Raw genomic sequence first — 15,350 nt, 5'->3', positions numbered from 1 at the left:
AAGAAAACCTGCAATTCACAAAGATAATCCCCTTTTGTCTCTGCTTGGCCACAAAGCAGAGAAAAACAAGCTGCTTTCTGGACTTCCTTTCCAAAGGAAAAAAAAAAATCTCCTTTTTTTAAAATCTGTATTTCTAGTTCAACAAATCTCAACTGGATCTCAAAACGATTTCAGGTTAATCCCACCACTCTGCCACCATGTCAAGGTTCCTCCCCCACTCTGAACTCTAGGGTACAGATGTGGGGACCTGCATGAAAAACCTCCTAAGCTTATCTTTACCAGCTTAGGTCAAAACTTCCCCAAGGTACAAAATATTCCACCCTTTTGTCCTTGGATTGGCCGCTACCACCACCAAACAAATACTGGTTACTGGGGAAGAGCTGTTTGGACACGTCTTTCCCCCCAAAATACTTCCCAAAAACCTTGCACCCCACTTCCTGGGCAAGGTTTGGTAAAAAGCCTCACCAATTTGCCTAGGTGACTACAGACCCAGACCCTTGGATCTTAAGAACAATGAACAATCCTCCCAACACTTGCACCCCCCCCTCTCCAGGGAAATGTTGGATAAAAAGCCTCACCAATTTGCATAGGTGACCACAGACCCAAACCCCTGGATCTGAGAACAATGAAAAAGCATTCAGTTTTCTTACAAGAAGACTTTTAATAAAAATAGAATTAGAAATAAGAAATCCCCCCTGTAAAATCAGGATGGTAAATACCTTACAGGGTAATTAGATTCAAAACATAAAGAACCCCTCTAGGCAAAAACCTTAAGTTAAAAAAAGATACACAGACAGAAATAGTTATTCTATTCAGCACAATTCTTTTCTCAGCCATTTAAAGAAATCATAATCTAACACATACCTAGCTAGATTACTTACTAAAAGTTCTAAGGCTTCATTCCTGGTCTATCTCCGGCAAAGACAAAATATAGACAGACACACAAACCCTTTGTTTCTCTCCCTCCTCCCAGCTTTTGAAAGTATCTTGTCTCCTCATTGGTCATTTTGGTCAGGTGCCAGCGAGGTTACCTTTAGCTTCTTAACCCTTTACAGGTGAGAGGAGATTTCCTCTGGCCAGGAGGGATTTTAAAGGGGTTTACCTTTCCCTTTATATTTATGACACTAGGGAATAGGAATATGCCAACCAGGATGTGGGTTTTGAGTGTGAGGGTGATTTAGTTTCTTTGCCTTCTGTGTAAAATTCCAGATGAAAGTAGAGCCACTAAAATACTGTCTAGCTCCTCTGAACAGTCGGTGACCTATAATTTTCTACACATTATTTCTTTTCCCTACAGCTGCTATGGTGTGGACAGTAGGAATGGCAAAGCCAGACACAGCATCAAGGGACCTTACTCAGCAGACGTGGGATTCAGGTCCGTTTTGCTCTTAATGGAGAACTATGTACTGTAGTTACAGTGTCTTTGGTTTTCAAATTGCAAATCTGTGGCGCAATAAGCTTGTGCATGTTTTGCAGTTTGTTTCTATTGCATGCTAGACAGGACTGTAGTAAAACCTCACTGATTTGTTTTCTCTCTCAAATCCTCACCTGGCTTGTCAATAAAGATTAGTAGAGTGCTGTAGGGAGGTCTGGTGTTAAGGCTTCATTACTTTTTTATAAAAGTGTTTTCTAATATGTATTAAAGTGCAGCTAGTAAAACCCCAATTATCTAAGTGCTTGGGGCACTACTGGATTTTTCACGTAGTTGGGGCTGAATAATTAGTTTGCTTTAGACTGTAAGTTTAAAGCCAAACTACATATCTTAAAAATGAATGAGCTAAACCTGATGTGTGATGTAGTCTTGGGGCATGAGTGGGTTTTACTATAAATGGTTTTCCCAGTTAATCACTAAAAATAGCTGCTTCTGTTGTGCTTCAGAAGCCAGTAGTAGCTCTCTTAAACAGTGTTTCCTTTTTTTAAGAAAGGAAACAAAACAAATGGACCTTAAGGCTTGATAACTAGGAACACTTTTATATTCAGAATAAACCAAGCTAAACTAGATTGCTGCTCTACACTTAGTTAGTACATTGACCCATCACGCCCTGGGTATGATGGCGTCTTTACTATTTCTGATGATACTGTAGGGGGCATGCACTCTCGACAAAGCCATTTAGAATCTGTATTTAATCCAGTCCTAATGAACACTACAGTTTGTACACTGAGACTTCACCCACTCATCCCTGATTTGGTATGGAGAAGCCCCTTCATAAAGGCTGCTTACTTCATGTTTCTCAAAACATGTTAATGTAGATGCCTTCGTTTTGTCTCTTCTTTGTTGTGGTGTTTGGTGTCTTTTTTGGGGGAACCCAGCTGAAGACATGAGAGAGATCAATGACAATCCTGCATACGTGGAGTCCGAAATCTCCGAGGCCAGGAGTCCAGCTCCAACCCATCCAACCACTTCCTTATTAGAGGAGCTGGAAGAGGAGGAAAGTAAGGCAAACAAGTCATGAAAACTTGCTTTTAAATGGCATCCTGCCATACACAGTAAAGAGTCAAATTCTCCTACTCACATTGGGAGCACCTTGCTCTGAGTAGTTCTATTGAAACGAATGGGAGTATCTGAACAGTAAGATAATGACTGAATGTGAGTAAGAAGGGTATCTGAATCTGACTCAAAATGATTTTCATGCTGCAATATCTATTCTAACTATGCTTAGAACAGGAGGCTCTTATACCTAAGGGCTGGTCTTCACACAGTTGTTTGTGTGGTTTTTTGTTTTGGTACCAATTTAATCATATCAGTTTAGAAATTGATGTAAGTATATTGCTTTCTAAATGGCTGTCGTCAGGGGAACGCCCCTAGGGTGGATGCAGTTATAATTAAAGCTACTTTTAGTCATGGGTATTTTTAATAAAAGTCATGGACAGGTTACAGGCCGTGAATTTTTCCTTGCTGCCCGTGACCTGTCCATGACTCTTACTACGTACCCCAACTAAAACTTGGGCCGGGGCGCTGTGGGTGCTCAGGGGGTGGGAGGGCTGGCAGGCTCCCTACCTGGCTCTGACCGGCATGTCCCTGTAGCTCCTAGGGGGAGGGGTGGCTAGGGGGGCTCCATGCACTACTCCTGCCACAAGCGCTGCCCCCGCAACTCGCGTTGGCCAGGAACCACAGCCAATGGGAGCTCCAGGGGTGGGTCCTGCGGGTGCGGGCAGCATGCTGAGCACCCCCCCCCCCCCGGCTGCTCCACCTAGGAGCTGCAGGGACATGCTGGGAAAGCCGGGGAGACACCTCTTCCGCCACACACCCCTGCCCCAGCCCTGAGCCCCCTCCCACACACCCAAACTGCTGCTGCTAGTCCAGGGGCTGCCCCTTAGACAGCACCATCCGCTGCAGATGTCACAGAGGTCATGTAATCCACGACCTCCATGACAGACACGCAGCCTTAGCTCTGGTCTACGCTACAAGCTTAGGTTGAATTTAGCAGCGTTATTTCAATTTTAACCCTGCACCCGTTCACTTAACGAAGCCATTTTTGTCGACTTAATGGGCTCTTAAAATCGATTTCTGTACTCCTCCCCGACAAGGGGATTAGCGCTGAAATTGACATCGCAGGGTCGAATTTGGGTTAGTGTGGACACAATTCGACGGTATTGACCTCCGGGAGCTATGCCACGGTGCTGCACTGTGACCGCTCTGGACAGTACTCTGAACTTGGATGCACTGGCCAGGTAGACAGGAAAAGCCTCGTGAACTTTTGAATTTCATTTCCTGTTTGGCCAGTGTGGCAAGCTGATCAGCACAGTGACTATGCAGATCTCATCAGCAGAGGTGACCATGGAGTCCCAGAATTGCAAAATTGCTCCAGCATGTACCAAACAGGAGGTACTGGATCTGATCGCTCTATGGGGAGACAAATCCGTGCTATCAGAACTCCATTCCAAAAGTCGAAATGCCAAAATATTTGAAAAAATCTCCAAGGGCACGAAGGACAGAGGCTATTACAGGGACCCGCAGCAGTGCCGCGTGAAACTTAAGGAGCTTAGGCAAGCCTACCAAAAAACCCAAGAGGCAAACGCTCGCTCAGGGTCAGAGCCCCAGACATGCCACTTCTATGATGAGCTGCATGCAATTCTAGGGGGTGTCCCTACCACTGCCCCACCCCTGTACGTGGACTCCTGCAAGGGGGAGTCTCCTGCAACAGGGATGAGGATTTTGGGGACGAGGAAGATAGCGCACACCAGGCAAGCGGAGAAACCGTTCTCCCCAACAGCCAGGAACTGTTTATCACCATGGATCCAATACCCTCCCAACCCAGGCTCCCGACCTTGAAGGCGGAGAAGGCAGCTCTGGTGAGTGTACCTTTTGTAAATATAATACACGGTTTAAAAGCAAGCGTGTTTAATGATTACTTTGACCTGAAAACTTGGGATGCATTTGTGGCCAGTACAGCTACTGGAAAAGTCTGTTAACGTGTCTGGGGATGGGGCGGAAATCCTCCAGGGACATCTCAATGAAGCTGTCCCGGAGGTACTCCCAAAGCCTTTGCAAAAGGTTTCTGGGGAGGGCAGCCTTATTGCGTCCTCCATGGTAGGACACTTTACCATGGCAGGCCAGTAGCACATAGCCTAGAATCATTGCATAAGAAAGCATGGCAGCATGTGGTCCCGGTGTTTGCTGGCATTCAAGCAACATCCGTTCTTTATCTCTGTGTTGTCCTCAGGAGAGTGATATCATTCATGGTCGCCTGGTTGAAAAAGGGGAATTTTATTCAGAGGTGGCTGTTCCTGCTGGGCTGTTTGCCTGTGGCTGAAAAGAAATCATCCTTGCTGTTAGCCACGTGGTGGGGGGACGGGTGAAGTGATCATCCCAGCGAATTGGGGGTGGGTGTGTGTGTGTGTGTGTGTGTGGGGGGGGGGGGTTAGTTGGGTTTGTGCTGCACGTTAACCTGAAAACATCAGCCCCTCCTCTTAAATGGCCAATGTCTCTTTTTTTTTCAATTTTAATCTCCCTTTTTTTTTTCTCCCACAGCTGCAAATGTTTCAACGCTGCGACTGGCATCTCTGTCCCAGAGGTTAGGGCAGATAAGAAGGTGAAAAAAACGCACTCACTATGAAATGTTCTCTGAGCTCATGCAGTCTACCCAAACTGAAAGAGCCCAGCAGAATGCATGGAGGCAGACAATGGCAGAGTCCAGGAAATCACAAAATGAACTCAAGGACAGGAGGGACGTGCGAGAGGCCACGTGGCGGGAGCAACAGGAGAGGTGGCGGGATCAAGAGGAAAGGTGGCAGCAGCATGATGAAAGGAGGCAGGATACAATGCTGAAGCTACTGGAGGATCAAACTGATATGCTCTGGTGTATGGTTGAGGTGCAGGAAAGGCACAGACCGCCACTGCAGCCCCTGTGTAATCAACTGCCCTCCTCCTCAAGTTCCATAGCCTCCTCACCTAAATGCCCAGAATGCGGGGGGGTGGCCCCCTCCAGGCACCCAACCACTCCACCCCAGAGGACTGCCCAAGCAACAGAAGGCTGGCATTCAATAAGTTTTGAAGTGCAGCGTGGCCTTATCCTTCCCTCCTCCCCCACCCCTCCCAGGCTACCGTGGCAGTTATCCCCCTGTTTGTGTGACGAATTAATAAAGACTGCATGAATTTGAACCAACAATGACTTTATTGCCTCTGCAAGCTGTGATCGAAGGAGGGAGGGGAGGGCAGTTGGCTTACAGGGAAGTAGAGTGAACCAAGGGGGTGGGTTTTCATCGAGGAGAAACAAACAGAACTGTCGCACCGTAGCCTGGTCAGCCATGAAACTGGTTTTCGGAGCTTCTCTGATGCACAGCATGCCCCGCTGTGCTCTTCTAACCGCCTTGGTGTCTGGCTGTGTGTAATCAGGGGCTAGGCTATTTGCCTCAACTTCCCACCCCGCCATAAACGTCTCTCCCTTACTCTCTGATATTGTGGCGCACACAGCAAGCAGTAATAACAATGGGAATATTGGTTTCACTATGGTCTGAGCAAGTCAGTAAACTGTGCCAGTGTGCTTTTAAACGTCCAAATACACGTTCTACCACCATTCTGCCCTTGCTCAGCCTATAGTTGAACAGATCCTGACTACTGTCCAGGCTGCCTGTGTACGGCTTCATGAGCCATGACATTAAAGGGTAGGCTGGATCCCCAAGGATAACTATAGGCATTTCAACATCCCCAGCGGTTATTTTCTGGTCTGGGAATAAAGTCCCTTCCTGCGGCTTTTGAAACAGACCAGAGATCCTGAAGACGCGAGCGTCGTGCCTTTCCTGGCCATCCCATGTTGATGTTGGTGAAACGTCCCTTGTGATCCACCAGTGCTTGCAGCACCATTGACAAGTACCCCTTTTGGTTTATGTACTGGCTGCCTTGGTGGTCCGGTCCCAAGATAGGGGTATGGGTTCCGTCTATGGCCCCACCACAGTTAGGGAATCCCATTGCAGCAAAGCCATCCACTATAACCTGCACATTTCCCAGAGTCACTACCCTTGATAGCAGCAGCTCAGTGATTTGCATTGGGTACTTGGATCACAGCAACCCCCACGGTAGATTTGTCCACTCCAAATTGATTCCCGACTGACCGGTAGCTGTCTGGCATTGCAAGCTTCCAGAGGGCTGTCGCCACTCGCTTGTGGACTGTGAGGGCTGCTCTCATCTTGGTATTCTTGCGCTTCAGGGCTGGGGAAAGCAAGTCACAAAATTCCATGAAAGTGCCCTTACACGTGCGAAAGTTTCACAGCCACTGGGAATCATCCCAGACCCACAACACTATGCGGTCCCACCAGTCTGTGCTTATTTCCCGGGCCCAGAATTGGTGTTCCATGGCATGAGCCTGCCCCGTTGCCACCGGGATGGCCAAATTGCCGGAGCCTATGCTTTTGAGAGAAGTCTGTGTCCGTGTCCTCATCGCTCTCCTCACCGTGCTGCCATCGCCTCCTTGCCTGCTTTTGCAGGTTCTGGTTCTGCATATGCTGCATGATAATGCACGAGGTGTTTACAATGCTCATAACTGCCACAGTGATCTGAGCGGGCTCCATGCTTGCTGTGGTATGGTGTGAGCAGAGTGGCAGCGGAAGTGGTCGTTCAGTGACGATGGTTTGCAGACCTACTGCACCGTCTGCTGCCAGGACACAACAGCTGAGTGGGCTGCATGCTTGCCGTGTTATGGCGAGACAAGAGCAGCCGAACAGACTTTCAGTGGAAGTGGTCCTGTGAGACCACCAGGAGAGCAGAGTCGCAGCAGAAGCGGGAACCCATGAGACACAACATGGAGAAATTCACTATCAAGACAAGAGCAGGAAAACAGAGTGGCAGCGGAAGCGGTGGTTCGATGACAATGGTTAGCAGTCCTACTGCACTGTCTGCTGAAAGCAGTATGGCTTCTGCACGGAAAAAAGGCATGAAACGATTGTCTACCATTGCTCTCACGGAGGGAGGGGCGACTGACGACGTACCCAAAATCACCTGCGACAATGTTTTTGCCCCATCAGGCATTGGGAGCTTAACCCAGAATTCCAGTGGGCGGCGGGAACTGCAGGATAGCTACCCACAGTGCAACACTCCGAAAGCTGATGCTAGCCTCGGTACTGTGGATGCACTCCATTGACTTAATGCGCTTAGTGGGGACACATGCAATTGACTGTATAAAATCGGTTTCTAAAAATCGACTTCTATAAATTCGACCTAATTTCGTAGCGTAGACATACCCTTAGTTATAATTGGTGTAAGGGCGTTTAAAGTCTGGTAATCATAAGAGATGCTGATTTAAGCACTTTTTTATCCTAGTATAACTGCCTGTGCTAGGGAGTTGGACCCATTTTAACTATATCTGTGTCTAAACCAGTATAGTTAAACTGGTACAAAATCTATACGTAGAGCTGCCCTTACCATGCAAATGTTTCCGATTTTAATGGTGCTCACTGAGCTTGAGAAAGTGTCATGTTGTGTGGGATCCAACAGGCCAAACAGAGTAACGCTGTAGCTGGTTGGAGATTAGGTTTGCAGAGGGTGGGAGAAGAGAGGAAATTCTTTCCAGTTGAAATCTTCCAACCAGCCCAAGATAATTTTGACAGAGGAAATGTCCTGGAGTTTTGTGCCTCTATAGAGGAAAGTCCATTGGCTTCTGTGAAGTGAAAAAGTAGGCTGTCTGTACAGGGAGGATGCAAATAACTGTGCCACGGAACGCTTTAATGTTGTCAGCATGGTGGTCTGAGTTGCTAGTCAAGAGTAGAAACTTTGACCAGTTGCAATGAAGGAGGGAGAAGGGATGGGCGTAAAGCAAGAAAAACAGAAAGAAAAGGAGCATTGATGCAAAAATTTTTCACTTTTAACAGGGGGTGTCAAGCTAGGCCTTGGAGACTTCATATTTTACAGTGTGCTTGTAGGGAAAGCAGCTGCCACTGCTAGCGGAGACTGGAATACAACACTGGCCTGCTTTGTAGCCATCCTTATAGTAAGTAAAACTGTAAAAGTTCTCTCTCTCTCTCTCTCTCTTTTTTTTTTATATATACTTCATGGCATTGTACCATTGATGGACGTATCAGTAACTGGTCAGTGTTAAATATTAAACTACTGCTGTGTAATATAGGGAGAAACCCACACACGAATCTACCCATCGTACTGTATGTAAAGGTGATCAGCATAGGCGGGCACTCTGATATCTCTGGGACAAGAAGGTGATCAACTCTGGACTGTGCCTTTGGGCAAAAAAGTCCTTAAAGAACAAATAAGGGCTAGTCTAACTAAAGCGCTACAGCGGCACAGCTGTGCCTCTATAGCGTGTCTGGTGAGGATGCTCTAAGACTATGGGAGAGAGCTCTCCCGTTGACTTAATTACTCCACCTCTGTGAGAGGTGATAGCTGTGTTGGCGGGCAAAGTTCTCCTGCCAACATAGCGCTGTCTACTTAGGTTGGTGTAATTTACATCGCTCAGGGGTGTGGATTGTAAATGGTAGTGTAGACAAGCCTTAAGATCCACATCAGCTGCCAGGTGGAGACCATGGGGCAGAGGAACAAGGGTCTGGGAAAAGGAGTTAGAATTGAACTGCTGGTGTTCTTGTTTCAGTGCCTAGAGATCAGGGACTTTTGTCACATTTAAGAGTGAGTACTGAGATCTCTGGGCTTGAATGGCTCAAAAAATCTGCCTCTGGACAACAGGAGCTGCTTCATGAGGATAGAAGAGGTTTGTGCTTCTTTTGTATTAGTAACCCCTGACAAGTTGATGAGCTTTGTCAAGATAAAGAACCCTCATCAGTTTCAGGCTATCAGACAGAGGTGTGTTCTGTTCCAGTGTTTGCTGGGAAGCAACAGAAATGCCAGAGACTAACTCCTCTGAAACAGTCCTCTTCATTGTGAAGAAATTACCATATTGTAGCTGTCATAGAACCCAGCCCTGCCAGGAGCTCAGCACCTTGCAAATCAGATCTCTGTGTGTGTTGAAGAGCACTGCTACATGCTCTAATATTGTCACTCCTGAGTCTGTAGGGTGGTGATTTTGAAGCTGTCAACATTCTAACGAAAGGTGCATGCTGGGCAATGGAAATTTAGTGGGCAAAAGATGCAACTAATCCTAGTGTATCTAATGTAAGTGGAGTATGTGAGCCTAGCTTTAAACACAGCTTTCAAAACCTCACAGATGGGGGAGGGGGAAGTCCTATTAGTCATCTAGTCCATCCTCTGGGCTGGTCTGTTCCCTACAGCAAGTGCTCTCCAGAGTCTGCCCATGAGACTATCTGCACTGCACTGTTTTCCCTAAAATGTACTTCTAATGTGTTCTGGTTCCATCTGCTTGCTTCAAGGTCCTGTTTCTCTGACTTTCCAGCTCCAGAATGGTCTGTGGTGTTGTAGTGCTAAGCCATCCTTGTACAGACCTGCAGAAAGAAACCACACCCATTGAGGAGGGTGTGGGGCCTGGTGCCAGCCCTGATGTATGTTTGTCCAAAGACTGTAGAGAGCTTGTGCTATCCATACAGAAGTGGAAGGGATATGGGGATTCATGTGGCTGTAGTAGTGGGCCTTAAACTTCCAGTTGCCTTAGATAAAGAAGTATTTTAGTTTGATAAATGTCAGTATTTTAAGTAGCCAAGCTGAAGCCCCCAAGTACTCCCAAGCAATCTAGATCTAAATTCTGCAATAAAGCTTTCCCTGGTTTCTGTAGCCCTTTGGTATCGGTATAGGAATCCCAGTGTGGCAGTCTCTTATCTCAGTTCTTTTAACACACTTTGGCAGTGCGACAGAACTACATTGCAGAAATCATTGGGGGAAGCTGGAGGTTTTGGCTGCTGGACTGGTGGGGGTGGGGGAAGGACTCTTTGGGGTAGAATTCTCAAAGGAGCATAAGAGGGTACACCCATTTGAGAGTGTTAAGTGTTGGTGCTTTGGTACCTGGGAAGATGTTGAGTTGATTGGAGACTGTAAAAGCACAGTAATGATAATCGCATTAGCTGGATGTTTCTGCCAAAAAGATCAGTAGTGAAGTAACTAACAATGGTAACATTTAAATTTATCTTGGGGTTTCAGAGTGAATGCCACATGGGGATGGATGGGATAGTTCAAACCACCTCAGGAGAACTTTGCCCGCCAATACAGCTACCACCTCTCAGAGGTGGAGTAATTAAGTAGCTATTGTTTCAGACTGCCTGTGGGTCAGGAAGAAAACAGTGAATCAATTACTCTTTTCACTTCCTTCACAACCACAATGGTTAAAATCATATTTTTCTCTCGCTCCTCGTCCATACCCCGCTCAAGCTGGAGAAGCTAATGATCCAACCAGCAGATCAAATTCGGCGATGTATCCCGGTCACGTGCCACCTGAGGCATGTTACGCATACACTAAGAAGTAGTACAAAATGAAAGCTTGGATTCTGGGCTGTGTTTCTACAGCAAGGAGTTGATTTTGTGTGACAGCCTGAGGCATGGGTTGCTGAGGCTTGCAGTAGTGCAGGGCTCAGCAACCTTTCAGAAGTGGTGTGCCGAGTCTTCATTTATTCACTCTAATTTAAGGTTTTGCGTGCCAGTAATACATTTTAACGTTTTTAGAAGGTGTCTCTCTATGAGTCTATATTATGTAACTAAACTATTGTTGTATGTAAAGTAAACAAGATTTTTAAAATGTTTAAGAAGCTTAATTTAAAATTAAATTAAAATGCAGATCTTATCAGTTTAGTGCAGTGGTTCTTAACCTGGGGTGCACGCACCCCCTGGGGGTGCGAGATGCCCTTTCTGGGGGTGCAAGACGTGCGAGATTTTTTTTTTTAGAACGTAAATCATCGAAAACACAAATGAAGCACAGGCACATAAGTACAACTACTTTGTTTCATCAAACCTATGTATTTATTAACATATACTTTTTTTAACGATTACTGTAATATACAAACAAAGTTTTCAAGTTTTTAAGCTAATTGTAGTGTAATTTTTGATGAGGGCTGCAGAGCACTGGGCCCAGGCCAGGAGAAGAGCCCTGGGCTGGCTGCCGGTACCCCAGGCCGGCAGAAGGGCTGAGCAGGGCCGGACTTGAGTGGCTCAGCTCGGTACCGGTCTGGGATTCTGTATGCTGGCTCCTCCCAGCTGGGGTCCCAGCCGCCGGCCCTGCTCAGCCTGCTGCTGGCCGGGGGTTCCGTTCACCCAGGCTGGCAGTGGGCTGAGTGGGGCCGGCGGCCGGGACCCCGGCTAGCAGCAGCGTGCCAGTAAAAGTCGCCTCACGTGCCACCGGTTGCCGACCCCTGCAGTAGTGCTTTACCTGTCTTCACTCCACTAATTTTCATTTAAAACAAATCTTCCCCTAAGGTCTACTTCCTGTCACTGAAGTGAAGTTTCAAACTTGGGGGAAGCAGTGGAAATTTCACCCCACCCATCGCTATATAGTGAGGTGAAATTGTCCTTGCATAGGAGTGGACTTCCCCCAAAGAGCCTGCCATGTGGGTGGGCAGGTTTGGAGCTTTCTTCACTTAGCGATGCTGGTGGTGTGTGGGCCTATTGTAGTTTCGAAGCACTTAGATATCTTTTTTTTTCTCTCCTTCTCTCTCGCTCAAAAACCTCCCAAAACTACAACTTTTGGCTCTGATGAAGATGCTCCAATTAAAACTGAGACCTTGGCCTGCTTTACAGCTACCAGTAGTGTTTACCTCAGAATAAGGAGAGAACTCATCTGAGAGGAACCAGGGTTTTTTTTGGTTTTAGTTCTTTTCCATAGACCGTGGCAGCTGGAAAGGTGTTAAAAACAGATCTACTGTGTGCTAATCCCTGTATGGAAAATGAAGCTTGTTGTTTGTAGCTGACTATAACTTGGACGCTTATCTGTAACTGATCAGTAAATGCTACATAATGGTATCGAGCAAAGATTTGAAATATGTAAATAAATTAACCCTTTCTATGTTAGTTGTAGATTAACAAGGACGCTTGTTACCTCTCGCTTATCCTGGCTGAGAGAGCTTGTGATCGAGATTGCCGAGGGAATCCCATGTCCGCTCAAACTGTGGGTTAGAAAATAGGCTGCCACTGTGTGTGAAGTGGGGGACGACACCCTATCCCCTCTCGCCCAGGCAGACTTCCCTTTCCTATGCAGGACATAACATATTATTCATGTGATCTGGTTCCTACAATGAAAGCATTTCTGGGTCTCTTCTTATGTGTAATGTCTTTGTTCCCTTCTATGGTAGGGTTTGTGTCTGACTCTTTTATTGCTGGCTGTGTTCAAGAAAGCCTTGCCTGCTCTTCCCATCTCCATTACCTTTGGCTTGGTATTCTACTTCTCAACAGACAATCTGGTGCGACCTTTCATGGACACCCTGGCATCCCACCAGTTGTATATTTAAAGATGAAGAAAGATAAGTTGGAAGATTTTTTTTTTTTAAAGCCTTGCCGTGAAGTATGGCATTTTAAATGAGGAAGTTGTATAGTTTTACACTTAGTGCCATATATTTTTAAGAAAACTTTTTAAAACTATCATGAGATACTTAGTAAAGTCTAGTAGCTAACATCTAGGGCTTATTCAAGGGAGTTAGGTACCCAACTTCCTGTGAATTTCAAGAGGAGTTGGGTACCTAACTCACTTGGGCTCCTTGAAAACCCAGCTTTGGCATTGGTACCTGAGCAGTACCTGAATGCACTTGATCTAAATATCGCCTGGTGTAAACAGAGAGAGTCTGTATATAGTACAGGCTGACCTAGAGATGAAGAACCTTACATGTGCATGTAGGGGGAGCCTAGGACCTGTGTTTACGCTTTGACCTGAAGTTGCAAAGAGGGTTAATTGTATTCCAATACTTTGCACAGCACTTTGAAAGTGAAAAGTGCTAACACTAATTACAAGTAAGTCACAGAATCATAATTGGACAAGTGAGGTGGTCAGCGTACATGCAGGAGAGTAAACTAATGTAATTGACTGTGAGTGTTAGAAAGGGAGACTGCTATTCCCACAGGGATGTTTCCAACACTTTGGGCTCAATTCTGGAAGCCTCACTGAAATCCAAATCTGGCCCTTTGTCTAAAAAAGTTGCTCATTAGTACCCTAATGGGATGTGGCAAATGAAGTCTTGCTTTGTAATAAGATGTCCTTGGGTCAGATCTAAAAGCATGAGCCTCTACTGGCTGAGCTAAAAGCTCAAAGGCTGTGTACAAACTCATAAACCCCTAAGCCACTCTGGAAGTGAGAGTTACATTTTCCTATCTTTTTCTGGCAGCTAAAGTGTTAGGAAACGTCGTCTTTGTTCACCATTACAAACCTCAGATGACCAAAAAGGTTGGAAATATGACAGAACTTCAATTAAACTAATTGACCTGTAGCTTCCTGTGTGTATTCTTGGTCTGATTCCTATGTGTAATGTAATCACTATAGGGAGAACTGTTACCTCTCCTTTATAAAGAGATTCTTACACTGACCTAGGCTTGACCTATCTATTTTTTTTTTGTATTGTTTAAATACTTTTTATGACAAGCTTAAAAAAAACTATATAAATATTTAATGTAAGAGTGACTATTTTGGAAATACATTGCTACAGTTTGTATCAAAATGTGGATGCGACTTTTTTTTTTTTTTTTTTGATCTGCAGTCTGTTCTAAATATGGCATGATTGAAACTGAAAATAATTACAAGGCTAACATGACCCCATAAAAACTACAGCGCTTGTTGCCAGCTAAGATCATGTGTCTGACTCAAGCTTTCTGTTAGATGTGTTAATCATTCCATTTTTCAGTGTGTTCTTTTTCTTCCAAAAGTCCATTTCTAAGAAATAGAACTCCTTTTATCTAGCTTGAGTGTCAAGTGCATAAACAAGCTCTTATTTTTCTTCGACAGTTAATCAATGTGCAAAATATACCATTGTGAAAGGCTTGTGTGAATGAATGTGATATGATCCACAGGAGTAAAAATTAATGTCTGCAGATATTCTCTTTAGAAGAGGCACTGGATAATTTATTTTTAAAATTGTTTTTCCAATAGACTTGTTAAATCTAACCTACTTTGATATTTAAAAGAATGCTCATTTAATATCAATATATTAATAAAGATTCATTCAAATTGTTTAAAAAAACATTTTAATTTGGGTGTTTATAAGGATTTTATGTACCTCAGCTTGGATAAACAACTCAATTCTGCTTTTTGTTGTCTGTGTCGCTGTCATTTTTCTCACTACTGCTATGTGTTGGTTACAAATGCTACAGCAGAGTAGCTAATTGTTACTAAAAGGTGTTTCCATGAGAATCTAAAAATAATGAGCATATTTGTTTGGTTTTAAGGTTTGTGTAAGTGTTTTTGGTCTTTTAATAAAATCTCTAAATTTTGGGTCAGATTTGAATGTGATCACATCTAATATTTTTAACTAGATGAATTTTTTTCCTCAGATAACATAGTGTGGAGTGGGTATAAAATTTTTATATACAATGAAGAAAATCCTGTGGGCTACACATGTTTGTGGCCTATTTATGTGAGAACGAACTTATTTTAGGCAATCTGAAATTGTAAATGAAGGAACAAAGGGGTAACTCATCTGGTGTAAATTGACGTAACTCCACTGAGGCTGATAGTGCTGTACTGGTTATATCAGCTGAGGATCTAGCCTTGAATGAGCACGTCTGCCTAAAATCTTTCTTTTGAATATAATTAAAAGGCAACTTATACCAGACTCTGTTAGTTGCACTGACAATATTATCCTGGAGGTGTGGTGGTGGAGTATATTGTGTGTCTACTGTAGAGCAGGTTTAACTGTGCAAAAGTTTATATATAAACTTATGTGTACAACTTTTAAAGTGACCTTGGCTTATTCTTATGTAGTATGAAGTTCTCTGATGTGCACATGTGTGGCACAAAAGTTAAAGTTTGCTCATGATATTAATGTGGTGCAGAAAACTTGAAAAGGGAAAGGAGAATGGATAACCTGAGCTT

General features: G+C 44.8%; 1 protein-coding gene across 3 annotated transcripts in view; it reads left to right on the top strand.

Moving 5' to 3' along the window:
* PSEN2 (presenilin 2) overlaps positions 1-15,011 on the top strand; it is a 39,439-nt gene extending 24,428 nt beyond the window's left edge. Inside the window, exons 8-11 of one of the 3 annotated variants that reach the window (XM_074949155.1) lie at positions 1,298-1,375; positions 2,311-2,433; positions 8,305-8,423; positions 12,628-15,011. In XM_074949155.1, the coding sequence (XP_074805256.1) occupies positions 1,298-1,375; positions 2,311-2,433; positions 8,305-8,423; positions 12,628-12,783 (476 nt within the window). In that variant the 3' untranslated portion in view covers positions 12,784-15,011. Of the gene's footprint in view, positions 1-1,297; positions 1,376-2,310; positions 2,434-8,304; positions 8,424-12,037; positions 12,558-12,627 lie in introns of those variants that run through there. The other 2 variants (XM_074949156.1, XM_074949157.1) reach the window with 2 other exon arrangements.
* Positions 15,012-15,350: the final 339 nt, after the last annotated feature.

This window comes from Natator depressus, chromosome 3 (genome assembly GCF_965152275.1).
Source record: "Natator depressus isolate rNatDep1 chromosome 3, rNatDep2.hap1, whole genome shotgun sequence".
Taxonomy (NCBI): domain Eukaryota; kingdom Metazoa; phylum Chordata; order Testudines; family Cheloniidae; genus Natator; species Natator depressus.
The sequence above is the reverse complement of the archived record's forward strand: the minus strand, read 5'-3'. Positions and strand labels throughout refer to the sequence as shown.